Source organism: Colossoma macropomum, unplaced genomic scaffold, assembly GCF_904425465.1.
Source record: "Colossoma macropomum unplaced genomic scaffold, Colossoma_macropomum, whole genome shotgun sequence".
NCBI classification, from domain to species: Eukaryota; Metazoa; Chordata; class Actinopteri; order Characiformes; family Serrasalmidae; genus Colossoma; species Colossoma macropomum.
In genome coordinates this window covers 12,119,116-12,146,298 of record NW_023494804.1, presented here as the reverse complement: position 1 = coordinate 12,146,298, position 27,183 = coordinate 12,119,116, and the positions used below count along the sequence as shown (strand labels likewise).

Genomic DNA, 27,183 nt, shown 5'->3' with positions numbered 1-27,183 from the left:
CTCCCAGCTCTTGTGCCATTAGGCTCTGACACATTTAAATCTTGCTACTTTAAATGCTTATTAATAGTTGTGTCTATTAGGGTCTTTGTCTTACTGTAAAAGAGACCAGCAGGTGAATACAAATATGCATAATCATCATGCAAATCATACCAACTAATTATTGCTAAATTATCAAGAAGGTAGCGCTGTCGCCTCACAGCAAGAAGGGCCTAGGTTCGATTCCCAGCCGGGCGACCAGGGTCCTTTCTGTGTGGAGTTTGCGTGTTCTCCCTGTGTGTGCGTGGTGACAACGCGTCTGCAGTCAGGCCAGTTGGATGCGTTAAGTTGCCCCTAGGTATGAATGTGTGTGAATGTATATGTCTCTGTGTCTGTCCTGCGATGAACTGGCGACCTGTCCAGGGTGTATCCTACTTTCTGCCCAGTGACCGCTGGGATAGGCTCCAGCACCCCTGCAACCCAGAACAATAAAGGGTTTAGAAAATGTGTGTGTGTATGTGTGCGTGTGTGTGTGTGTGTGTTTGTTTAATCAGTTAATCATGACGCCTGTATATCCCTCTCAATTCAACATACTGGAGCAAATAAAGCAGTGTAATACTAATGATATTTCGTGAAGTATAATGAAAATTAAACAGAAGAAACCTCTCAGGGTAGAAAAAATTGCTTCCTCATCACTTCAAATTGACAGCAGGGAGGAAAAGCACATTACTCTTAAGTGTGTGTTAGCTTGGAACTAACATGTTAGCTTGTAGTTAGTGCATTATTATAAAATATTAGACTTTTTATAATGTTAAATGCGCGAATAAACTAAAAATGGGAACATTCACATATTAACAAAAGATAGATTAAGCACTCTTTATTTTTGCTGTACTGAAAAATGTAACAAAGCAAGGTACTACCGTATCATATCAAACCAAATTTTGAATTTTGTGAATCTTTACACCCGTACTCTATGCTATGATATACTCTGAAAAAGGAAAGGGATATAAGTTTACACCTATAGTACCTTAAAGTATATACCTATAGTACCGTAGTAAGTACCTAGAAACAGCTTACAGCACAACCCTGAGCACCACTGTAAAATAAAATCTCAAATGACTCAGTAATAGGTGATTCTTATTATTCCTTCTTTTAGTTGAATAGGAGCTGAACTGTCTATGTAAATGCCTAATTTAGCCTTTAACCAAAAAGCACTAGCTAAAATTTGGCTAACAGTCAAATTATTTATGGTTTAGTGGGCTCAGCTGGAAAATCATGAATGTGTTGCACACCAGAGCATTAGCTAAAACAAATGATTTTAAGTCCACGTTTAATGGATTAAAGGACCCACCCAGCAGCTTAGAGTTACTTTAAGCACTGCTCAGTTGAAGCTGTGAAGGGTTTTAGCGAAGGTGCACAAGCAGCATGTCATCTGACAAAGAAGTGGGGTTATTGAAAGTTTCCACTGAAATATGCACTTGAATATTTACCACAAAAAAAATACACCTAATGAAGCTAATAAAACAGTCACTGGTGTCAAATGAAGACCTTGTAAATGCCAGCTGTGCATTATATTAAGAGAACATTTCATGACAAATGGATCCAAATGTACTTGGAATGAAACCTGTTCTTAATAAATAAATCCTAATAAACATCCTGAAAGGAATACATTTTTATTCACCATTGTATGTTGCCCTTGTTCATAACTCTGTAGATTTTATTGTACTGTATTTATTAGCATTGCCAGTTTGTTCAGCTCTGTTCGCAGACAGAGAGTAACTGAACTTGCTGAGGTTTTCATCAGTTGATATGTCTTTCAAATTCAAACGCCTAGCTGCTGTCAAAACATTCCTGTAACTTCCTCCACAGTGGCATCGTTGCTGTAAGTTCACAAGCTTCCTGTCACAAATCCTTTGAATCTTGAGGCTTTTAGGAATCAACTTGAGGCAGGAATAAAAGGTCAAAATGTGATTAGTACCTGCCACTGGTGACCAAGTCAAAACAACACTAGAAAGATCTGATGAATATATATATACTTTTATAGAAGCAGAACGCTGCTGGTTCTTCCAAACCATAATATGTAGAACTGTTATTATTTTTTGAAGACTGTTTAATTCTCACATTCGCTGCCCAGTACTCTTTCTTATTTGCATCTGAGGCCTTCCTTCAATGTATTTCCTCCCATATTGCTGTAGTCTACAGCCAGCAGCTTGGTCTCTCAGGGGACTGTTGCAAAACTTAGCCTGCTCTGTTAGCTTACAGAAGGGGTGCAAGTGTAACATATAACGCTCAAATGCATTTAACCAGCCTAACACCATTGCACAGGTCTTCTGCTAGCTAAAACTTGAGCTAATCAGAGGTTATCCTAAAAAGTAAAACATACTTTCCATGACGGGCCTCCAGGTCAATGGAATCAATGGAATCAATGGAATAAGATTTTTGGAAATTGTAAGCAATGCAATTTCGGTATAGCATTGCTATCTCTGTTGATGACAGCCAGTTTTCTTCTTTACCATCTTTAACCACAGAGCAATATCATGTTTTCAGACTTGTTACTTGATACAATTTCTTTCTCTCCCTCTCTCTCTCTGCCCATTTAGAAACGAGTGCCAGAGTCTTTTGAACTGAGAGGAGCAAGAAGAGCAGGAAGACTGCACTGAAGAGTGGAACGTGAGAAGAAGGAAGGAAGGAAGGAAGGAAGCAAAGAATACTTTTGGAAAAGGAAGGACTGTCAGAGCGGAACAATGGGGAGGAAAAAAATTCAGATTGCACGAATTATGGATGAACGCAACAGACATGTAAAAAATTGATTTATCTATCTATCTATCTATCTATCTATCTATCTATATGTCTTTTTGGCACGTCTCTCTCTCCCTCCCTCTCTCACCGCCTCTTCTCTCACACACACACAGATTTTCACAGAGACACACATTACACTCATCACTAACTGAAGTGCCAGCAGCTGCTGACGTCACAGTGTCATAAGACTCTCACACACTCAGCTCAAGCTGCTTCTAACTTGCCTATATGTGCTATGTATGTTGGTGCATGTGTGTGTGTTCTACATGTTATTCTGCACTATAATGGCCTGCACTTCAGGTTCTCTTATATATTCAGAAGAGCCATGTTTTATAGCAGCAGTACCCAGAGTACCCTTACCCAAAGAAAACTGGGCCTGGTTTGAAAGGCCCAAAATGTGGAGTGCAGGCCTACTCACCGCTGTCTGTCAGAACTGCTGTGAAATCATGACTCTTCCGAATATATAAGAGCACAACCATGTGCAATGGTTTGATGCATAGAGCTTTGCTTTGTAGCATCTGTTGCGAGATTGGAAAGCTTTACAAACTGTTGTCAAAAATCCCATTCAACTTGGAAGTGAAAATTTATGGAACATAATGGTCTCAAATTTTATCAAAATATGAAAATTTAGAGTGTGTTATTTATTTTAATTTTTTATATGCATGTGAAAGCTCACATTGATTAGACTGGGTGTAATTTTTAGTTGTGTAATTAATCTGTTGTTAGCATTGTGGTAAATTTTGCTTAGCTACAACAACATTGTCCATTTAACCTGTAAACTTGCAATGTAGTGAATCTTTCTGTAAAGCTTGTCCTACTTCTCATCAGTTGCTGCAAATGAATACATTTGTAGGTGGAGCATGGATATTTCATTTTAGGCATAGTCCTTCAACACACTAGCAGAGAAAAAGGGCAGAGAAAACCTTGTGTGCCGATTAATCACTGAGTCCCTTAACCGGTCACTGCCTGCTCTGCCACTTCTCTCCATCATTTGTTACATATGTTATTTAGATCAGTGCTTTGTTGCCCTGTCCTTGTGGACCATTCACCCACTGCTAGAGACATTTTAATGCTCGCCAACCAGGCCAAGAAGAATTCTGTTCATAGTAATTCCCTGTTGTTTCGTGTGGAAGTGAACGGTGTGCAGATTTTCCATGTATTACCTCATACACAAAACATATAAGTTAATTCCTTGTACATATTTTACTTGATTTTTTCCCAGATAGACACAATAATTCGCAATTTTTGTAGACAATAATTTTGCATGACGTGAAATGTCGAAACTGTCACTACTAAAGCAATGAGAAAGGACAAATCACTTTTAGAAGTGCCAAGCCACATGTGAAATTATTATTTTGAACTGGACCTTGTACTTATCACCACACTATGCCAGTGTGGTTTCTGACCAAGCAGATTATAATCTCTACCTGCTTTTCCTGAGAACTGAATTGGCTTCCTTCTAGTAGCTCCTGAGAATTTAGATGGACTGTTTCATACCTTTGCGTCTATCTAAATTCCAAAGTATATGTGTTTGTCATAAATGAATCTAGTGTACCCATGATGCTTGCTCTTGTGTTAATAGAGAGAATAAGCATAGTGAATTGACCTGTTCATGCTCCACCCACAAAGTTGGACAAAGATAACACAATGCTGTAAAACAGCCCAACATAAACATATCTTCTCTTTAAATAAACTTAATGACATACAATGAAAATTTTCATTTTCATAGACTTTCCAACCTGTCAATCATTCCATCAGGGCAGGGTCCAACAGCATGCTCAGCGAGAGAGGCTTTATCTAAAAACATGGCAACTGAAGAGTTTATAGCTATTTTTATGTTAGCGGATGAGGTGAAGCAGAGTAGTTTTTCCACTTGTGATGATTACTGTCTTCATATATGGCATGAGAAAGCGTTTCATTGAAAATGTTGCCTTGTTTATAAAAACAAGGCATAAAATATCCTTGTCCAATTAAGCAGCTTCTTTTTGCGTATTTTCCGTTCCACCTTAAACAGTGTGGAACATTGTGGGGCCTAAATGTGGCCAAACGTTACAGCTCTATTGCCAATCGTTTTATAATCTGAGAGTGGCTGCAAGACTTTACAAAGGGAGCGAGGAGGCCTGTCATACAGATTCCAATTTATGCCAAGTAGGGATAACTTCCACAAAGTGATCATCAGACGTGGATATATTGTACTGCCATTTCCTCACCTGATGATATGCTACGTGAATTGTGGAAGGCTGCAGAATTAATTTAGCTAAAAGCATTGTTAATTCTAGCTAATGTTCCATTCCCAAACAATGCTCCGATCTGCTGTTTTTACCAGCTGGCTAACAGAAAAATCTGTCACACATTCGATTAAAGATTAAGTAGATAAAGTAATTATAACAAGTGGATATATTGCTCGGTTTCACTTCATCTTCTAACGATAAATCGCCTGCCAATGGAGAAATGGCCAATAACAGAGAAATGGCCAATAACAGTGCAAATGGGTCGAATGTATTGTCAAATGCATTTCAAAGACGTTTTACCACAGCATGATCACAATAGACCAGAATATATAATTGCAAAGAGGACAGCCGCTGTTTCCCTTTTTTACATTTAACTTTTTGCCATCTTTCTAACTTAGTGTTCTCATTTCGACACAATTATTGCATAATCACATTGATGACAAATGTGCAGTTCTGAACATACATTTTAATTTAAATTAAGCTATTTTAAAGGCATCTAAATCTCTGTGTAAATGAAATGTCAATGCTAGAATGCCAAATGCCAAATGAAATGGTAAATAGTAAAACTGAATTTAATTTTCAGTTACTCAAAAATTGCATTGGGAAATTTAAATTCACACATAATAATACATTGCCATTTTACATTTTACATTTTCATTTGAATTTTGCTACTGATATGCTTCCATACATGTCTGGTGAACAAAGTGCAGCTACAAATTGCAGCAGTGTCACTGAACACTTGCTATACTGCTAAATAAATCTAACATCGCTGTGACTAATTTTCTAGGTATCAGTACAAAATTTTGGCATTGAAAAAATGTGAGCAATGCCTGGTACATACATAATTCATCTTTGTAATAGAGCACTTAGAAGCATGAACTTGTTATGTAGTGACTCTAAACTCCAACATTTTCGCCAAAGCTTGTCCAACCATTGGAGCATGCATAAGTCAGTTGAGCACTGGAGCTGAAAAGTGTTGTGCAAAATGAACTGTGGTTTAAGATGCAGCAGTGTCCCAGTGGACAGCAGCTCAGGACAGGATAAATGTGTTCCTGTGATCCATCTTTTCGTCTTTTCCTCTCCTTCCCCTGTTCCCACACCTGGAAGCAGAAGCAAAGCCAGTGTGGAGGTGAAGCATTGGATCCTTCCTGTTATGACAGGAAATGCATTGAAATGTGCTTCCTGTCCCTTGGTGCTGCGGCAGGGCTAGTGTTTCTGACCTTTGCATTCTTATCCAACCTCTGTATTTCACTTTTTGTCTCCCTGTTTTTGTCCCCTCATGGCAGTAGGAAATGTTTGACTTTCAGTGGTCTTGCAGGTGGTGAAGTGTGTTTACCACCTCAGCCACACCCCAACTGCCACAAGTGACCTCATGCCTGTCTGTGCATGTAAAGATGTATATCTAAAGTAAGCTACAGGCTGAAAGATGTTTTACTATGAAACTATGAGGTCAGAGACTTAAAGGATGCAGAATTAAAAGAAAAAAACAGTGCCTGAGACAACTAAATAAAAAGTTTGGAGAAGCTTTAGGTTTCAAAAACATTAACTGGCCCTATCCTTTGGAATTATTTCATGTTACGAAATGGATAGTTCCAGTTCTAAACTCCGACTGGCCAAATCACATTCTAAGCTGCTGTAAAATACTTAATTTATGTATTTATATGTCGTTATTAAAAACCTTTGTGCTATTCTTTACCCATTAAATTGCTTAGCAACCAGAACTTTCTGTTAAGAAACTACATTGTGTGGTGGAATTCTACTTTAAAAAGGTATTTACTGAAAACATGTGAACATATTTTATAATATTCTACTGCTATGCATCATGCCTTTTTGATTAATGTAAAGTGACTGTAATGTACAGACTCATGTGGCTAATTGCTTCAATTACCAATTGGTTGGAATTATTACTAATCATGTGGAATTATTACAGAGTGTCTCTGAACATCACTCTGTACCATTTGTCTTCTTCTAAAGCAGCTTTTCAAACATTTCTCCCCTTACTTATCTTTTGTGATGTTATGAAAATGTTTCTAAATAATAATTTCTAAATAATTCATAATTTCTAAATAATAAAGAAATGTTTCTGAAAGATAACTCATGTTTAACTGAATCTGTATATCTGTCTGAATGTGATCATGTGTCAACTGCCCGTGTGTAAGACATCTGTCACTGCTGGTGCACGTGTGTTTGGACTATGTGTGGTGTGTGTCGGTAATCTAAATCATGTTGAGAGCATGTGACTGCAGAGCAGTAGGAGTGTGAAGCTCACCCTGCTGGAGATTGTGACAGAGGCTGTGACGTCCACGCATGAGGATGAAGAACATAAACGCGCACACACACACACACACACACACACACACACACACAGAGAGAGAGTTCCATCGTCCAATGATCCTTTAATGACCCTGCACCCCAGATTACTTACTAAAACTCTGCTTTCACTTTAACACACAGAATTCAGTTATTCAGTTACTGCACATCACTAAATGCAGTCAAGCAGGACTTAATTGGACTAGCAGCATTGTCAGGATTCTGAACATCTGCTGACAATAGGGCGAAACCTTAGACTGTGCCACGTTTTCTTGATGTCTTTTTAATGAAACATGCAGTTGCATAGTGTTGTGAAAAAAATAAAACCAGAAAAAACGGAGTTAAGAGATGTGACAGTGGCAATACACACAATATGCAAGAAAAGTGTATTGTAATAATTATGTCATATAATTAAATGTTCTAAAAAAAAAAAAAGAAACATGCAAAGGGATAATGGGGATCGAAGAAGAACCTTTGACAGATTGTCCTACAGTATGTAAATGTTGCTGGCTTTTTGCTGTCTGTGGGCCTGGTTGATGTTATCATTGGCCAACTCAATACTGTGAACCCTGCCACCCAGGGGCAGTCAATTTATAAAGCCTGCTGGGCAGAATTTCACCTTGGACTCGCTATGCTAAATTTAGTAGGGAATGTGATGCATTGATAGCTCTCTAACCAGAGTCTGTTGTCAACTGTTTTGTTTTAGATGGGTCAGAGTCATGAAAATGTACATGTAAAAGTAAAGCCATGCTAATTTGGAGTTGAATTTCAAACTGGACAGGAATATGACTGAATAATTTACAGAAAGGCCATAAGACTTTTTTTTTTCTCTCAGGTAACGTTCACAAAGAGGAAGTTTGGCCTGATGAAGAAAGCCTACGAACTGAGTGTTCTGTGTGATTGTGAGATCGCACTTATCATCTTCAACAGCACCAACAAGCTGTTCCAGTATGCCAGCACTGACATGGATAAAGTGCTGCTCAAGTACACGGAGTACAATGAACCCCATGAGAGTCGGACTAATTCAGACATTGTGGAGGTGGGTTCCCTTCTGGCTGAGTTCTCAGAAAAATAGATTTCATAGATCTGCCTTAAGCCTTTCTGTTCTTATTTTTGAGAGTGCAGGTTTATTTGTTTAACTACGACCCATCCACAGCAGCCCAATGCCAGCTCATTAAAGATATAAACACAGAGAGAACGGGCAACAATCTGTAAGCTGGGACAACTTTTTTGCTTATTATTTGTGAAATTATGAAATGAAAATTGTAATGTAGTTGGTGTTTGCTAGGATACTCTTCTGTTTGGCATGAATTTTAAGAGTGTTGTTGAAATATGGGCCTTGCAACAGAAGCATGGCACATGGCGGCCAATAACAGTGGCTCAAGGTGAGCTAATAGACACCATAGAGAATTTGCTTGATTCCGTCACAGCCTTGTTATGCAACAGGTTTAAAAGAACATGGCAGGTTCCACTGTCCAAGGCAGGTGGTCAACAAAGGGATTTAATATGTCGCTGGCTCATCACTGGCACTTTTTATGACATGTGAGCACTTAGAAAGGTCATGGGTCAGGTGTTGGGCAGAGGCAGAGGTGGTCTGTTAATGCTGACCTAAGATTAGCTTTCTGAGCCACTACCCAACTGATGCCATTATAAATGACTGCAAAACTCATTTCAGACCAGCATGAGTAGGCAGATCCTGTCAAACACCTGTCAAACCTGGCAGATTATTGTGGAGAACAAAGAAAGCCAAAGTTCCCACTGTACCTTCTTAATGAAGGGCTTGATGGGCCCAGAGGGAGTGTTGGGATGATGGTTTGGAAAAGTCCCCTTTTCTAGTACAAACAGAGGAACACAGCTTGATTTGATTCCATGAAGGTAACTGGCCATGCCCTACTAATAGGTTCCACCTGCAGTTCTAAAGTGAAAAAAAAAAACAGCTAGTAGAAATCATAGACAGCTAGAGTTGTTCTCAAAAGACAGTATCATTAAGAAGATACACAAGCATTGAGTAAAATAGCCCTCAGGAAAAAACTAGAGGAATTCCTATAGTTTACTGTAAGGTACAGCGATCTTTATAGATTACTATAAGATTGTACTATGTGGATTATAGAAAAGTGTAAGGGAGTGTTCTTTATTTGCATGCATTTCAACATGATAGTTATGCCGAACAAGCTTTATACTTCCACTAAGCCATAGTTCAGCACCATTACTGCAGGTAAACTGTTCACACTGACAATGTGTGAGAGAATGTGTATAAAGCTGGTATACACATAGTCTGAGGGTTGTAGCATTTTTGTTCTTAGGTACCTGCAGTTTGAGTGCTTGGTTGAGCGATTGGGTCACCTGCCTGAGGAAACTGCATGGCATGCCTCATGCAACTGACAGTGTGAGATCTCTGCAAGACACATCTTGTGGACAACCTGCGAAGCTAACAAAGAGCCAGGATAATCCCATTTCCTTGATTAGCATAATCTGTGAAATGCTCATTTTAATCTTTGAATCTAACGGTATGCAACCCCTCCAACACACACTTGTACACACACTTTACCTACAGAAGACTCTGTATGAGCAGAGAAACTGATGAGGTGGCACAGGGAAAAGTCTGTTAATTATTTTCAAAGGTCACACTGTTAATGACTACCTGCCAGGCTAATGAGATTCTCAAAAGCCTTGATGACTGATCTCTTGTGTGTTGTGATGTGCTTGAAGCTCTCAGAGGTGACCGCATCCATGCCTTCAAACTTAGCTGTCAAGCGCCCACAGACCTTGGAAAGTGTTCCCTTAAGCATTTGGCACATTGATATTATTTCAAATTTGAAAAAAGTCATTGACCTGCTTAATGCACTGGCTGCATTTCAGGCACATTTGCCTCGAACTGTTTTCCTCTCTCTTAATTGAGATAATTTGTCTTCATGTACTCACATGCCAACACATTCTTTAGCAGTGAGTTTTTTTCCTGATTCCTTTTTCACTTACAAAAAAAGGCTTATCTGTACATATGAATTGAATGTACTTGAATCTAATCGGTGAGATCAAATGTTAAAATCAAATCATCGGTTAATCAAATGTGTAATCAGTGTCTCTAATTGAAGTCATAGAGCATTGTAGTAGCATTTGTGAGATGTTGGGTTGTTAATGTAGCTGTGACCAGAACACTGTTCCTTCTCTGGACAATGTAGCTTGTTGGTGACAGTACTATTTAAGACATGAAGCAGATTTGTTGAGCTTACTGGCCTGCATTAGCATTGTGACATTGTAGCCAGAACAACAACAGTAGCAAGTCTGACAGGCAGTCTGACTATTACTGCTAATTTTGTTATTGCTACTAAAAATAATATCTATAAACTTGAGTTTAATAAAATTGCATTTCTTTACTTTGAGCTGGTTCTTAGATATAAAATGAGAAAAATAAATGTGCTTGCAAAAACGTTCTTAGGGGTTATTCAAAGAGAATCTCATAGAACATACAAAAAAGAACACGACAAACTTTGTGTGGGTATTCTGGAGAGTGAAGGAAAAATAAACTGTAAAATATTACACAGTTGTGAAAAGAGTGCCTTGCCATATTAAGTTGTGCTCAGCAAGAATTTCACCAAAGAGAGGCTCCTTTGTTTTTTGCCCCCCCCCCCTCCTTTTTTTAAGGTGTTTAACACGGGTTTACTGCTTCACTTGATAACAGCTTGTTGTATTTTGCGCTCTTGGCCTGGGACCTGTGAATATTTATAAGATGGAGGACTTTTTGCATTCTTCAGCATGCTCTGCTTTGCCTCTTTTCCGTCCTCTGTCTCAGCCATAGAGCAGACGAACTTCTCACAGAGGCATGCGCAAATGAAGTGCAGCCGGCCAGCTTACAAGCCAAAAATCCTCCTCTTCTTCCCCTTCGCTTTTTTTTCTGTCGTCTCTCCCCATTAAATGCCTGAAAACCGGTAGTTTTCTAAAAATAGAAAGCAGCACAAGCTAAGAATAGCATCGGCTTGCCATCGTGCCAAGGGAAAGGGAGAAAAACAGGCGTGGAGCAGGAGATCCGCACACACTTTTCCCTTGGAGAATTTTTACAACGGATCAAGAATGACGACAGCTCTGTTCTTCACTTGCAGCTTAAATCAAACTTATTAATGGCTGATTTTTTTTCACTTTTTCACACTTACAAGAGAAGAAAGGAAAACTTCTGTTGTCCGTGTGATCTTTCTCCCTCGCTCACTCCCTCATACTTTCCAATTTGTTTGGTTTTTTTTCATATCTCCCATCTGCTGAGCTATGTAACCTGGAAAAAAAGAACAGAATTCTGAGTTGGCAGTGACGCACTCACATTTCAGCTATTGTTCAGAGAACTTGCTCCTGTTTTCAAGTGGCCTGTGTTTACCAACATATGGTCCCACCCCCTTTCACCATCACCAGTGAACAATAGCAAGGCATAACTTTTACAGTTTTACAGTGTATGACTGATATGAATGGCATATGTGTCAGATCTTCTTCAAAATATAGACTAAGCATGAGAAACAGAAAGACTGGTGATGTCCAGTCCATTCTGCGGCAATAAAGCCCAGGCCCAGTCTGGTGGCTGTAAAAGAAGAAGAGTCCAGCCATTACTGGATGACAGTGAGCTGCACTGTGCTTGGACAGACTTGATCAGAAATAATTTAACATGAATAACCATACTGTCCTAGCCACTGGAGATGCTGTAATGGAACAACAAGGGATAGAGCATAGGCCTGCTGAATAATCACATGGAAATTAATATGAAAAAGGACATGCTTCATTTTTAAGTATAGTCTCTTTCTGAAATGCCCTAGGGGACACTCATACAAATTCATTAGGCATTTAAGCTTAAACCACCCCTGAAAACAATACAGGATTTACAAGACAGTTAAAAAATAACCACGCAACATCACATGTGAAGCATGCACAGTAAAGGGGTGTCATTTTTCACCAACTGACAATCAAACCTGTAAGTCACACAGGTCATGCAGGACATTGTCTGACTGTGTTTGTTTTGGTGAGCTCAACTCAATTATGGGGGGCTCTTGTGCTGCCTTGTGGTTGCATTGGATATCCACTGGCCTGGGTTGGGGAGAGTCCTGTTCATGTGATCATAACTGCACCCTTGAGTGTTTTTAATACCAAACGCCTGGCACTTGGTTTGTAAAAGAGGGGGCCTTTGATTTATTATTATAGGGGACTGGGAGCTTCAAAGTCAGCTGAATTGCCCCAAAAGCCCCCTGGTGTGGGGTTTGGTGAGTGTTGCCCAACTGCTGTGGTCGGCATGGCGGGTGGAAATGGATCCCTGGAGGCGGGCCAGGGCAGGCCACGTGGTGGCCATGTGACCCCTAGCAGGATGGGCGCCTCCCTGCTTGTGTCTGTCAGTGTGACACTAATAGGATCCTGCCACTGCTCTTACTCGGCCTCAGTTGAATTGGTGGCCGTTTCTCTCCTGTACCCATCTGTTTCTGATAAAGCTCCAAGCCAGGCCATATCCACAAATCTCATGTGCTCAGGGTTTCTGTTTTTCCTGACAAGTGGATTTAGACCTTAAAAATGTGTATATTTTTCTTTTGTATTTAAAGGAGCATATTTATTCATTGTTTTGTTCTTGTTCATACTCTTTTAGGGCCCAATATGAAAAAATTGCCATCAACCTGATAACCACTGTTATTTTATATGGTTAACTCCAACAGTCAGTTTCTCAGTACCATCTAGCATTTTTAAATGTACAATACCAGTGAATTGAAATTTAGTCCAAGACTAGGCTTAATCCAACCCCAGCAGTTTTGGGTTAAACAGTGCTTTAATGATTTACTCCTAAGGTGCGTTCTTAATATTAAACACGTTTCAAATCATTATTAGGGCTTTTTCTGCCAGTTTTTCACTAAGGCTGATAAATACGCTGAACTTTGATGTCTGCCGCTTTTTTCTGAGCCAGCCAATGTATGTGTCAAGCACTAGTCTTTTTCCATAAGAAACCACAGTGCTGTGCTGAAATGCAGGTAGGCACTCTTCTAATTTGTGATACCACAATGGTGGTCAAAATTCTGCATGAGCAAATGTGTCGGCACAGCCTTAAAGTAGTGGAATGAAGTCTAGCACACACAAACGTCCTTTTTGACACACAAGACATTGAGGTAGCATTTTGCTCACGTAGTCTACTTTTTGTGGACACTTGTTCTTATTTTGATCTCAGAAGAGAATTCTCAGATGTGGCATGTCATACTTTGAAGACCAGGATGCCTTCATTGAGTGTGTATGTGTGGGGTGAGTGTACATGTTTGTGTGTGTATGCATGCATGTTGTCATTTAGGCCATAAAGACACTGGCTCTTGACACCTTAGCTGTGACCTTGTTAAAACTGTCCCTTGATATGCAGCATGACAGGGTTTTCCATCAGATGGAGGTGTGGGGACCCCCCGTGTGAGTGTGTCAGGGGGAGCAGAAGACGAGGTGAGGCAGGCAGTCAAGCATTCAGCTGCTGACCACAAAAAACTCAGCTGTCCCCCAACTCTGCCACCTGCTAGTATGCATGCACACAGAACAGAAAGCCATCTCGGCTGAAGGTTATCGGCTAGCAGACGATATGTAGGACACCATGTCTACATCCTAACAGACTGCTGGCTGGCTGTATGTGCCAAGTGGGAGAGGGATGCAGAGCTGGTTTAATTAGGAGCAAGCCTCCATAGAGTTGAAGTGAGTAGGAGAGAAAGGAGATACCTCTCTTCTGCATCTCTCAGTGCAGAGAAATATTTCTGTGCTGAACATTATTGTCCAATTGTTAAGTTGGTTGGCTTGTATCATCAGTCAATGTTAAGATACAAACACCATTGTGATTAGAACAATAAAACCATGTAAATTGCCTCCAGACCTTCAGACCTGGATTTCAGTAATATTAAACCAATTTGGTCACAAACTAGTGTATAAATTAATTATGATATGTTAGTTCTGTGCAACTTCACTGGTTTCAAAGAATTAGGAGAATACTAGGAAGATGTAAATTAAGAAATGTTAGATGTGTGCAAAATGTTGAATGGAGCCAAACAAAGCTGCATGACATAATTAGGTTATAGTAAAATAAATATTAAGAAATATTTAAATATTTAAATGCATCAGATTTAAAAATGATGAGATAAAATTTTAAGAAAGATAACTTGACAGAACAATGGAAGTAGATAATTACTGTATATTGTTCGTCATTTATGATTGTATTTGTCACAGACTTTTCAGATTGGTCCGGCCCTAATGGACATGGTCAAATGTCTCTGTCATGTATTGTGCTGACAAAACTCATTCTAGTTTATTGCTATATTTTGCTTAAAGAGAATGTATCAATTGTGTCTGCATGCTGTACATCTTCAACAATCACAGAAGTCAAGCTTTAACTGATGCAGTTCTTCTTGTCGTCTTCTGTCCTGTCTTTAGTGAGTGATGAACTGAGAAAGAATGCTGATCTCAACATAGCTTATCCCCCTGCCCTGAAGCATTCCCTGCTGCTGCCTCTGCCAGCTGGGATGTTTAGTCTGCTAGTGTCAGGGGCGCGAGGGGCTTGGGGTGTGGGAATGGACCAGCGTTATTAAAAGGAGATGAGACAGCACAGAGCTTGTGCTGGAGGTGTCAGAGCTCTGCAGATGGTGTGCTGGTGGGGTTGTGTGTTGCAAGGGTAAAGGGTGGGGAATGAAGTGTAGGGTTGCTGGGGCACTGGGTGGCACTGGGGGCAAAAATAGCCTTCTACGGCCATCCCAGTGGGTTTGGGTCTGTGATTGGCTGCTGCTGAGTGCTTTTCCACACCCCACCACAGCCAGCAAGGTTGTGTAGACAGGTGCAAAGCCACTGACAGGTGGAGGGGATGTCTTGAATGAGTGAAATAGCTGTTGACCAGCAACAACAGCAGAGTGCTGAGGCCGGACAGACAGCTAAACCAAGCTGCATACTTGCTTATAATTTAATGCTCTTAGCTGTTGTACATGACAAGATGTAGACTAGCCCCACTATGCCACCTAGTGGAGGTCTGTGGTCTGCTCAGTCTGTTGGTTCTCCACCATTTAGAAATGCAATGTGTTCCTGTCACGTGAAAACTTTGTAACTCAGTTTTTGCAGCCAGCTATCCTTTACATTGTGTGCACATTTCATAACGAAGGGGCAAACAGAAAAGATCCAAAAGTCAACATTGTTTTTTTCTCTCTCTCTTCTATTTTGTAGTTACCATTTCAGATGTGAGGTTTTGTTACCAAAGCAATAATATGTGAAGTTAAAGCTTTTTTTACAGCCATGAAATGGGCTTTTTAAAGTCTACTGTTTTAAATTCTGGAAGGGACTTGAGACAAACCTGATCTTCGTATATTTTTCCACAGCTGTCAAAATGCCTTGATTCTGTCCTGTGATTAATATTATAGTAGCCGACATAATTGACTAAATATGAGACCAAAATCACGCAAAACCGGTTAAGTGACTGGTCAAAGGCTGAACGCTGTACTATGGGACCAGACATTCAAGCCTTGTGTGTGTATTCAAATATAGCCCTCATGCGGTAAGATAGGAAATTTCTGTTTTCTGATTTGAAACTGGATGCTAGAGCTGGATGCCGCTGGCTCTGGTTTTCCATCACTGTTTTTTTGGCTGCAGTTTTTGAATTCACATACATTCAACAGTTAAAACGTAACCTTTTAATTTTAATGTAGTTCTACTGTTTTATTAAGATTAGTTATACTTTGTATTACAACCCCATTACCAAAAAAGTTGAGACGCTGTAAAAATTGTAAATAAAAACAAAATGCAATGATGTGCAAAGCATTTAAACCCTATATTTCATTGAAAATGTTTCAAAGATGAAATATCTAATGTTGAAACTGAGAAATTTTATTGTTTTTTGAAAAATATATGCCCATTTTGAATTTGACGGCAGCTACACGTTCCAAAAAAGTTGGGAAGGGGCAACAAAAGGCTGGTAAAGTTGTATAATGCTTAAAAAAACACCTGTTGGTTAATTGGCAACAGGTCAGTAACATGATTGGGTATAAAATGAGCATCCCAGAGAGTCTTTCAGAAGTAAAGAATAGGTGGAATTCACCACTCTGTGAAAGACTACACGATCAAATAGTGCAACAATTCAAGAATAATGTTTCTCAATATAAAATAGCAAAGAACTTTTGCTTTTCATCATCTATGGTACATAATAACATTAAAAGATTCAGAGAATCTGGAGAAATCTCTGTATGCAAGGGACAAGGCCAAAAAACATTTACTGGCTGTGATCTTTGGGCCCTCAGATGGTACTGCATTAAAACGGACATGATTCTGTAGTGGAAATCACTGCATGGGCTCAGAAAAACTTCTGAAAAATACTGTCTATGAAAACAGTTCGTCGCTGCATCCACAAATGCTAATTATTTGGAATAATTTTGGAAATCATGGACGCTGTGTCCTCCAGGCTAAAGACCACTCAGCTTGTAATCAGTGTGCAGTTCAAAAGCCAACATTCATGATTGTATAGGAGTGCATTAGTGCACATGGCATGGGTGACTGGCACATCTGTGAAGGCACCTTTAATGCTGAATGATATATACATGTTTTGGCAACATATGCTGCCACCCAGTCTTTTTCAGAGAAGGCCTTGCTTATTTCAGCAAGACAACGTCAAACCACATTCTGCATGTATTACAGCAGCATTGCTCCATATTAAAAGATTCCTGGTGCTAAATTGGCCTACCTGCAGTCCAGACCTGTCACCCACTGATAACATTTGGCACATTATAAAATGAAAAATACGACAAAGGAAACCCCAAACTGTTGAGCAGCGGAAATCCTATATCAAATTATATAGTGGGAAAACGTTTCACTTTCAAAACTACAGCAGTTGGTCTCCTCAGTTCCCAAACACTTGCAGAGTGTTGTTAAAAGAAGAGGTGATGAAACACAGTGCTAAACATGCCCCCGTCTCAACTTTTTTAGAACATGTTGTTGGCATCAAATTCAAAATGGGCATACATTTTTCAAAAAACAAAATTTCTCAGTTTCAACATTTGATATGTTGTCTTTGTACTATTTTCAATGAAATATAGGGTCATCATTGAATTTTGTTTTTATTTACATTTTGCACAGCATCCCAACTTTGGAAATGGGGTTGTAGATCATTGTATTTAAAATATTTATGTTGTCTTAAATCCTAGTATTTTGGCTGAGTCTGTTGCCTTTTTTTAGACACTGAGGAAGAAGGGTCTAAATGGCTGTGACAGCCCTGATATTGATGCGGATGATTCAGGCCACAGTCCTGAGTCTGAGGATAAATATCGCAAAATCAACGAGGATATTGACCTCATGATCAGTAGACAGAGGCTGTGTGTAAGTATGCTTTTCTTCAACACCGCTGTATACTCCTGTGCAAAAAAGGGGCCAAGCCCAAAATGGAAGATATAAATATTAAAACATTAAACATTTTAATGATCTTAAATCATTAAACAAACAGATATAGTTGCATAGTGTGGGATAGCTTTTCCCTTTGATTTCTTTCAATAGTAAGGTTTTATGGGTAAACAACAGTTATTTTTAGAAAGAAGAGTCATTATTGTTCCACTCAGCATTGATGGCTTCATACAATTGAAAAACATTGCCAAGTTAATTTGTGTTTAATGTGAGACAATCTGGACTCTGACCAGGCCATTATTAAAGAGCATTATATTTTGGTCTTAGCTCATTTTTTGCATGGAAGTGTACAGTGTCATAAACGTTTAGTTTCTAAACTGAGTTGACTACAGGCATTAATGTCAGTGCATTTCCCTGTACTTCGTAAAAGAACAGAAAAACGGTTGATTTGGAAGTCACTTGTAATTGAAGCCAGTGGGCAGTTGCTTTAACAAGCATATGAAATGCATCAAAATTATTGTCTGTGATGATCAACCGTATGAAGGTTGAAATTAAGTTGAAAAACACTGTATTTTTATCAGTGTATTTGCACATGTGCATCCTCTTCTTGACCAGCAGACAATCCCACCTTCCAACTATGACATGCCAGTCTCCATCCCAGTAAGCAATCCCAACAGTCTGATCTATAGCCACCCAGGAGGGTCCTTAGGCAACCCCAATCTGCTGCCACTGGCCCATCCCTCCCTTCCGAGGAACACTTTGTCTCCAGGAGTAACTCACAGGCCCCCTAGTGTGGGCAACACAGGTACTGTCTTCACTGCATGTACTGCCCTGCATGTCCCCAGTGACTGTAATAAACACTGTGAAAATTGCTGTCATACTGTGTTCCCTTGCTGAAGTATAACCCTGCAAAAGATCGCTCAGTGTAACTATTCAAAAAAGGATATTTAGACCAGAAGTAGAGATTGTTACACATGCTTAAATATAGTCTAAACATCTAAACATGAACTTCTGAGGTTTTCTCTTTGCAGGCAAAAAGTGTCTCTAAGGGTGTCTTTGCTACTTGTAGGATTAACCAGCTTACATTTTTTTTTTCTTTGTAGGCCCATTTTGAATTGAAACTTCTCAGGATTTCTCAGAACACATTATCCCTTAACTTTTTCACTGAGATTGTGTATATATAATGGAATGAAGAGGGCAAGAGATGGAGAGAGTGACAGAAAGAGACAGTCTTCAGTGGCATATGTTTGGGGAGTTTAATCCCTCGGTGGGCTTGTTATTATTGTCAAAAAGATCTATTTTGTGCTCTGGTCGGAGGCCTGTCCACCACAGTGTCAGTCCTGTCATTATCGTTGGCCCCTTTCGTACAATTTTCTTCATATTACAGGAGCGAAACTAAATATGAGTCTTGGCACGACCTGAGATGCCTTAAACCGCGCCAACTTTGAAAGGTTTTTCTTGGACAGTGGCATCCTCTCTATAGGGGCATGTGAGGGTTTGTGGACATGGCTAACTTACAGTGAAAGGTGTTTTTTTCACCGGCTCCGGCAGATCTGGAGTTCACTGGAGCAACAGCTTGACAACTCAAATGATGAAAGATTTTGTCTAGCTTTTTCTGGAAAGGCAGGAAAGGGGAGGCAGTAAGGTATTCCACAAATGTGTTTCCATGTCAGTATTGTTTAATGTCTGCTGTGTCTTTACCTCAGGTGGCCTCATAGGTTCAGACTTGACCAGCAGCATGGGCACCAGTGCTGGTAAGAGTGATGTATATTTACCATATATGCATGTTTGCCATCTTAATGTCCAAATAGAGGCAACTGGTTTGATTTAAAGCCTGCCTTCGCTTGGCTAGTTTCTCTCCAGATATTTACTCAGTACACTGCTGTAGGATATTGAGGTAAAGGACCTCAAATAGTATACTTAAAGAAGAGTTTCATGAATAACAATTTATAATGACTTTGAATATGACAAAGCTTTCAGCACCTCTGTTTACATCTTATGGAATGTTGAAATCCCCCCCAAAGCATATTCAGTAAGCATCGAGGCTCCCTTCATCATCCCACAGACAGCCTTTTGTATCAGTTTTGATACTTGCAGTCATAACCTAAAGCTTGTTTTGTGAAAGTGAAAACTTTACAGGAGAAGAAAAAAATGTTCTTAGCTTTTAATCTATGTAAATTAAAGGAGATTTTTTTCAAGAAGACCTGTGCCATATCCATTTGTCATGATATATTCACACTAGGGCTGCAGTCAGTACAACCTTTCTCGAGTCCAAAATTATGACTATTCGAAATCAAGTAAAGACTGAGTGTAAAGTATTCCAAGACCAAATTAAAGACCAAGTCTGAATGACAATGAGGGTCATAAACAAAACCAATAAAAATGAGCCCAAGCCTTAACTAGTTTTATTTCTGCATCCAGTCCAAATGCCTTAGTCTTCACATTGTTTAGTGGAGTCATTTAAAAGTAAGCTATTCACCTACAGATTCATTTGGGACAACAGTATTAACATGATATGATTAATGATCTTGCATTAAAATGCTGAGTTTTGTGGTGTCCAGTGCCTGTTTTTAAAGAATCCAACCAGTGCCGATGCCTAAATAAAACACAAACGCAATGATTTGGTTTGAGTAGTTTGAATATGAGTCCGTAAGCGTTGATGACAGTTAAAAGAAAGAAAATATAAATAAATATACTTTTTAAATGGTAGTTGGTCTCAGCCCAGACAAGAGACTAAATTTGGTGAGACCAATGTCCAAGACATGTCCGAGACAGAAAAAACATCTCGAGTTCTGACTGCACTAGTAGTTCTACAGCAATAGTTCGCTGAATGCAAAGGGCAGCTGGTGTTTTTAAATGGTGTGAATAAATAGAATTACGAGGTTTTGATATGATTTGCAATAGTTACATGCCTTCTAAGGAGGTGCAGTAAATGCTGAATTTTAGTAATAATGTTAAATTTTTATCATAGTTTTAAAGCACTGTCTCTTAAGCAAAGTCGCTTTAAAGCAAAATCTCATAAGTGTAAAATTATATACGTTTCCTAGCCTGTAGACAAACTCTGCAGATAGTCTGCTATGGTAAACTGTGGTGTAAGCACCCCCTAGTGGTTACATACGGATTTTGAGATCTTTTTTTTCCCATTTCTATCACTCCAATAGGAAACGGGTATGGGAACCATCGTAACTCCCCTGGTCTGCTGGTCTCTCCAGGGAGCATGAACAAAGGCATGCAGGCCAAGACCCCCCCACCCATGTCCATTAACATGAGCAACCGCAAACCTGACCTTCGCGTGCTGATCCCCCCTGGTGCTAAGAACACCATGCCCTCTGTTGTAAGTTATTTCTCTAAGACCAGCGTGTATAATCTTTTTAGAGCTGTCACTATAGATAGTCTACCCATTACTTTGATGATTAATCTAGTAATCAGATGTTTTTTTTAAGCGAAACAATCAAAAAGCATATAACTGTACGATAATAAAACTATGCATACCCTTTCAAAAATTTTTAAATACTTTACTGGAAAAAGTGAACTTTAAGTCTTTGAAAACACAATGACTTTAAAATAAAAGTGTGGAAAAAATACATGCAAAAAAGAAATCATAAGAATTTAAAATGTGCTGTATCATCAAATCATGATGCAAAATAGCCAACCAATTACTGCTGATTCATCTAGGATTTAAATCTTTTTGTTTATTTATTTATTTATTTTAAATTAATAATTAATCGAGTACTTAAAAAAAGACTTCTGTACATACAATACTTTGTGAATGAACAGTGAGAAATGCCTGTGTCTAAGATCTAAGTCCAGTACAGAAATGCCTTTGAATGAGATCATTTCCATGAAATCACCTGCATTAATGAGCATTCTCTTGCTTTTAATTGCTGCCAGTCAGAGGATGTTGACATGCTACTGGTAAGTTGTAGAATTACACATTTATCTAATGACATACAGCCAACACTAAACGTTTTGGGCTCATGTAAAAGCACTGCCTATAAAACAGACATTCAAACACAGGAAAGCTCAGCTCAAATCCAAGCTGCGCAATGTGTTGTCTGTGGCCTGAGTTTGGGGGAAATGCAGCTGGCTGCATTAAAAGTGGGGAGGGTCAGCTCTATCAACTGCAAAGAGTTTCAGAATGAGTTAATCACACATCAGCTTGCTACAACAATGTATAGAAAGTCAAACATTACATGCTCTCCGACAGATATTTTTAGACACTTAGAAGAGTGCTGTATGGCTGGCTCCTTAAATCATGCAGTTTAGATGAGCTGTACATATCCTTTCCTTCACACATTTGTCACCCTGTTGCATAGTATAAGGGGCTTACTTATTAAGACTGGAGACAAACAAACAAATAAATCAGAAAAATAATGTACAATAAAATCATTACTGTCACAGATGTTATACTTGTATCTCCTCACAGACCTTTGTGGAAGTAGTGATTCTATGGGGTTTAAAGTGATTACATACATTACAGTCCACTACATACAGTTACCTTTTTTTTTTACCTTAAATGCAGTAATCCTGCTGAGTTACCATCACTCCATTTGTTGCAATATCCTTCTGCAGAATTAATTTTTCTGGAGAGCATTGAAGTATTCATGTCAATAAAAAAACATAAAAGCAGTATATTTCTGTTGTCCTCTACGCTTACTTACTAAACAGCCCCATTTTCAGTGCTCTATTGCCAAGGGGACTGCTTTAGGCGTTCCCATGGCAACAGTGAGACCTTTGAGAGGGTGGCAAATGACAGAGTTGTTCAGATGTTACGTAATTGCACGGTAGAGTGGTAATTGCTAGCTATTTGCATCATGTGGTCTATTAAGCATTTAGGAAGCAGCATCTATGGAGATATCTAAACATGCACTTACACATCTTCACTGTCCTCTTTTATGTCTGAAGTCCTGCATTATCTGTTCCCCAGAACCAGAGAATAAACAACTCCCAGTCTGCCCAATCTTTGGCCACCCCAGTGGTGTCTGTTGCGACACCCACTCTGCCTGGGCAGGGAATGGGAGGATACCCCTTAGCCATCTCTGCTTCATATGGTACAGGTGAGAATGAGAATGAATTTCATTGCTGTTTCTTCTTTTAATCTACTCTTCTCTTTTAATAATGGGATTTGTCAGTGATGTCTTTTGTTATATAAAAAAGCTATATATAAATAGGAGTATACTTAACACTTAAGTCAAATTTTATTATGTTAAATATACTGAGTGTGCAATTATTCGGATAATACATAATAATCCTTAGCCATCTGACTTCCATTCAACATGTGTGCGTATGCTCACTCAGAAACTATCACAGCAAAATCCAACAATAAAGGCAGCATTCTGCTTCTTTTTACATAGTGATAGCACCCAGATTTCTCATGCTAATACATTTTGTTATGCCCACTGTGAACATCAGTTCACTCTCAATTACTCTGGGGGGCATTTTAAATGGATTAAAAGGGACATTGCCAATGTCTGAATGCATCACAGACAATACTTTAGGTAAGAAAGGGTTAACTCATCCTACCACTACAACTAAATTGTCGTAGTAACTGACCTCAGAGCTTTTAAATCCAAAAAATGTATAGAGATTTGATGTGTGCATTTGTGCATGCTTTATCATCTGTAAAAAGCCATAGAGATTGAATGAGTAAAATAGGTGAGAAGCTGGATCTCATGGGCAGCTGTGGCTCTTTGAACTATCTGGAAGTCTTTTGTCACTGCAAAATGGAGCCATTCAGTTTTGATAATTAGTACTTGCTAACAACACTAAATACAGATTGGGTAGGAAAAATGTTTTTCTCCTTCTCTGCAGAATATTCTTTGAGCAGCACAGACCTGACCTGTTTGTCGGGCTTCAACAGCTCCAGCTCTCTTCACCTGGGCTCCATGACAGGGTGGCAGCAACAAAATCTTCAAAACATGCAGCACCCAGCTCTTGGACACCTAGGGTGAGCACCACCTCCAGCTTTCATTCCACACACCAGGAATATCTGTGAACTTAGATTTTATTACAGGACTGTGAGAGATGAGAGACATTTTTTAAGGGGTCATTTAACATCTTACTCTTATTATTCAGTTATTAATCTGAAAACGTATAATTCATTAACTGCTATGAAACTAATAAGTAGGTAAAGTAGTTACGCGAGTGAAGAACTGAAGTGTGGACTCACACTTAGGATTTAACAGGTTAAAATATTATATGCTTATATATATACTTACAATTATGTACTTTCTTTTACAGTTGTACTTACTATTGGGAATAATTGTGCTAAAAGTACCAAAAAGGGTTATTTGGAATGATACGATAGAAGAATTACTTTTGGTTCACAGAAGAACCTTTGAATGAAATAAAATTTTTGTAGATGAGGTATGTGAGTGTGAAGATGTTTTTAGAAAACGTTTTAAGGTTTTAAATGTTTTTCCTACACTGTAAAGAAAAAAAATAGGTATTTTCACTGTCAAAGTACTGTAAAATGTAATGGTCAAAAAAGGTAAAATGCATGTAAATTAAGCATGCATATACTGTATTTTTGCTGTTGTTAATTTACAGAAATAGAATGTACATTTATAAAAACAAGTTATCACCTTTATTTCACAGACATTTGCTTTACTGTTATTATGGTACTTTACTGTATTTCAAAATAACTAGTTGAACTAGTGAAACTGTTAAATTACAGTAAAAGGCAGTATTTCCAAGAAATTAAATGACTAATTTGACAGATTTTTGACAAAATCGAGAAAACATACTTTTACTGTTAATCAATGGGTTTTGACAGCATTTTACAGTTTTTAAAAGCTTTTTTTCATGTAGGGCCAGATGTTCAAGGCAAGAACCTTAATTTTAAGAGCTTATACACAAGTGTATGTGTTTGTGTGACCGCTTGTGTGTGTAACCAGCATTCCTTTCCTCCCACAGAAACTGTGTTAGCACTCAGTTATGTCAGAGCTCGAATCTCTCGCTGCCCTCTACACAGAGCATGACCATCAAGTCCGAACCTGTTTCTCCTCCAAGAGACCGAACTGGGAGTGGCTCTGGGGGCTATACCCAGCCTCCTAACCCCCCTCCCCAGCAGCAGCCACCGCCACCGGCACAGCAGCCCCTGCTGCGCCAGGACTCGGGCCGTTCGCCTGTTGACAGCCTGAGCAGCTGCGGCAGCTCCTACGAGGGCAGCGAACGCGATGAGCACCGCTCTGACTTCCACTCACCAATGGGACTGCTGCGTCCACCCTCGCACGAGGAGAGTGAGAGTCCATCTGTCAAACGCGTGCGCCTGGCTGAGGGCTGGGCCTCATGATTAAGCACGCAACTGCCACCGCCCACCAGCTACACTCTTAAAAATAAAGCAACCTAAAGAGTTCTTACAATAGAGTATCGTACCACAGTGTCATAAAAGAACCACTTTTGTTTTCCTATAGAAGCTTTCTATGGATGATTCTTGAAAGGAATAGTGTTTTTCAGCCTCATCTCTATACGGACGATTATCATGGGCAATAATTTTAATGCTTTTCCCTGCAGAACAAAAATCTGTTCACTCAGAGCACACATTCCTTATAGGCTTCCACATTATACGTGTGATTTGAGTCAAAATGCTTTCTTTCTTTCTATCTTTTTTTTCACTAAATACTGGGCAACATTGTACACTTAGGTTGAAAAGTAATGGAGTATTCCTTACAGAACTATCAAAACCAAAAATGGTTCATCTTTGGCATCAATTCAGAGACCCTTTTGGTGCCTTTAGTTTGAAGAGTGTAGCGGTGCCCGCCACCCCTCGGGCAGGGCTTTTCTATTCACTTCTAGTATTATTTTTCCTTTTTGAGTGTGAGTGCTAGGTTAAGTATTACAGTGGTATATGAGACATAGGAGGGCATTTGTGAGTGGGGGAAGGGATGGGGAGGGGATGGGTGGGGGTGGGCTAGGGGGCATGCGTTGCTTGTGCCGTGTGTGGGGAAAATAAGTATATACACACACATTTACCTATGTGTGTATGTATGTATGTATGTATTCAAGCATACAGGAAAAAAGAGAAGTCTTCTGGTACTCCTGTTTGGTAAAAGCTACTTTTTAGTTCAGTAATATATTATGAATAAATAAACTAATAATGCACGCATTGATGTGTCTCAGGGCTTAGAGTTGTACAAGTAATATACACGTACAGACTGGGTCTGGGAAACTTACATATCAATGCTCACTAATGTGCAAAACATATCGCAAATATTGTTGTGTTGCAGGTTCAACCTATTTATGTAAATAGAGGGTCATGGGTTTGGGGTAAATATCCTGCCAGGATTTGCAGAATTATTTACACAAAAGAGAGAGAAGGTCAGGTATCACACAACATTTAAAGACTGCGTACCCAGGGCCCCAGCGCAAAGGACCTTACTCAATTTAAAGTAATATGATATAAGATCATTATTATAAAACTATTGTAAATGTTGTTGATATTTTGATCAAAGGGCCATGATAACAACTTAGAAGTACTCTGGGCCATGTATTGCCTCTCCCCGGTGGAAAAAATGTACAATACATTTTGCTCATATTTTCATTAAAAAAAAATGCAGAGCATTTGTTGCAACCTGTTGACCACATGAGCCAGAATGTGATTTTAAGCTTTACCAATGTTGAACAAAGAGGTAAAGCCACATGTGCTCCAATAATAAAGCCATATAAACGTTTTAACAAAACAAATTGTTCCTGTCTGTTTATTTATTTATTTATTTATTTATTTATTTATTCATTCATTCCTACAGCCTACTCAACTATCGATATACACTACATGGCCAAAAGTCTGTGAATACCTGACCATCATACCTATATGAGCTTGTTGAACATGCCATTCCAAACTCATGTGCATTCATCGAAGTTAGCCTGCCCTTTGTGGCTACAACAGTCTCCACATTTCTGTGAAGGCTTTTCCCAAGATTTTGGAGTGTGGGAATTTGTGCCATTCAGTCAAAAGAGCAATTTGTGAGGTCAAGCACTGATGTTGGATGAGAAGGAGTGGCTAACAATGGACCTAACTTCCAGTCATGCTGAAACAGGAAACCAAACTTTACTGTTGGCACTATGTATTCCAGTAGATGGAGTAGTCTACAGCTTTCTGGCTAAGAAAAGGCCAGTCACAAGTTGTTTGTCCTCCTGGGTCAGTGGAACCTATCCCAGTGGTCATTGGCCAGGAAACGCCCTGGACAGAGGCCGCCAGTCCATCTCAGGGCAGTCAAACATGGAGGTTTCATGAATTATGACTGTTCAATGTTTGACTGTTGCTATAATGTTCTTATGGTAGAATGCCATGATAGCTTTACACCACAGGACCCATGTCTTCATCAGTCCACAGAATATTTTGCCAAAAGTCCTGCGGTTCTTTATATGTTCGTCTAGGTTCTTTTGTGACCTCCTGGATGAGTCATTGATGCATTCTTGGTAAAATTTTGGCAGGCAGGCCACTCCTGGGAAGGTTCACTACTGTTCCAAGTTTGCTCCATTTGTGGATAATGGCTCTCAGTGTGGTTTGCTGGAGTCCCAG

The 27,183-nt window shown here is 39.3% G+C and overlaps 1 protein-coding gene across 4 annotated transcripts in view; it reads left to right on the top strand.

Moving 5' to 3' along the window:
- Positions 1-25,674, top strand: part of mef2ca (myocyte enhancer factor 2ca) — a 37,708-nt gene extending 12,034 nt beyond the window's left edge. For 2 of the 4 annotated variants that reach the window (XM_036594416.1, XM_036594417.1), the window contains 9 exons: positions 2,577-2,774; positions 8,152-8,355; positions 17,499-17,639; positions 18,276-18,465; positions 19,367-19,414; positions 20,822-20,994; positions 22,588-22,717; positions 23,472-23,607; positions 24,576-25,674. In XM_036594416.1, the coding sequence (XP_036450309.1) occupies positions 2,721-2,774; positions 8,152-8,355; positions 17,499-17,639; positions 18,276-18,465; positions 19,367-19,414; positions 20,822-20,994; positions 22,588-22,717; positions 23,472-23,607; positions 24,576-24,954 (1,455 nt within the window). In that variant the 5' untranslated portion in view covers positions 2,577-2,720 and the 3' untranslated portion in view covers positions 24,955-25,674. Of the gene's footprint in view, positions 1-2,576; positions 2,775-8,151; positions 8,356-17,498; positions 17,640-18,275; positions 18,466-19,366; positions 19,415-20,821; positions 20,995-22,587; positions 22,718-23,471; positions 23,612-24,575 lie in introns of those variants that run through there. The other 2 variants (XM_036594418.1, XM_036594419.1) reach the window with 2 other exon arrangements.
- The last annotated feature ends 1,509 nt before the right edge of the window (positions 25,675-27,183 follow it).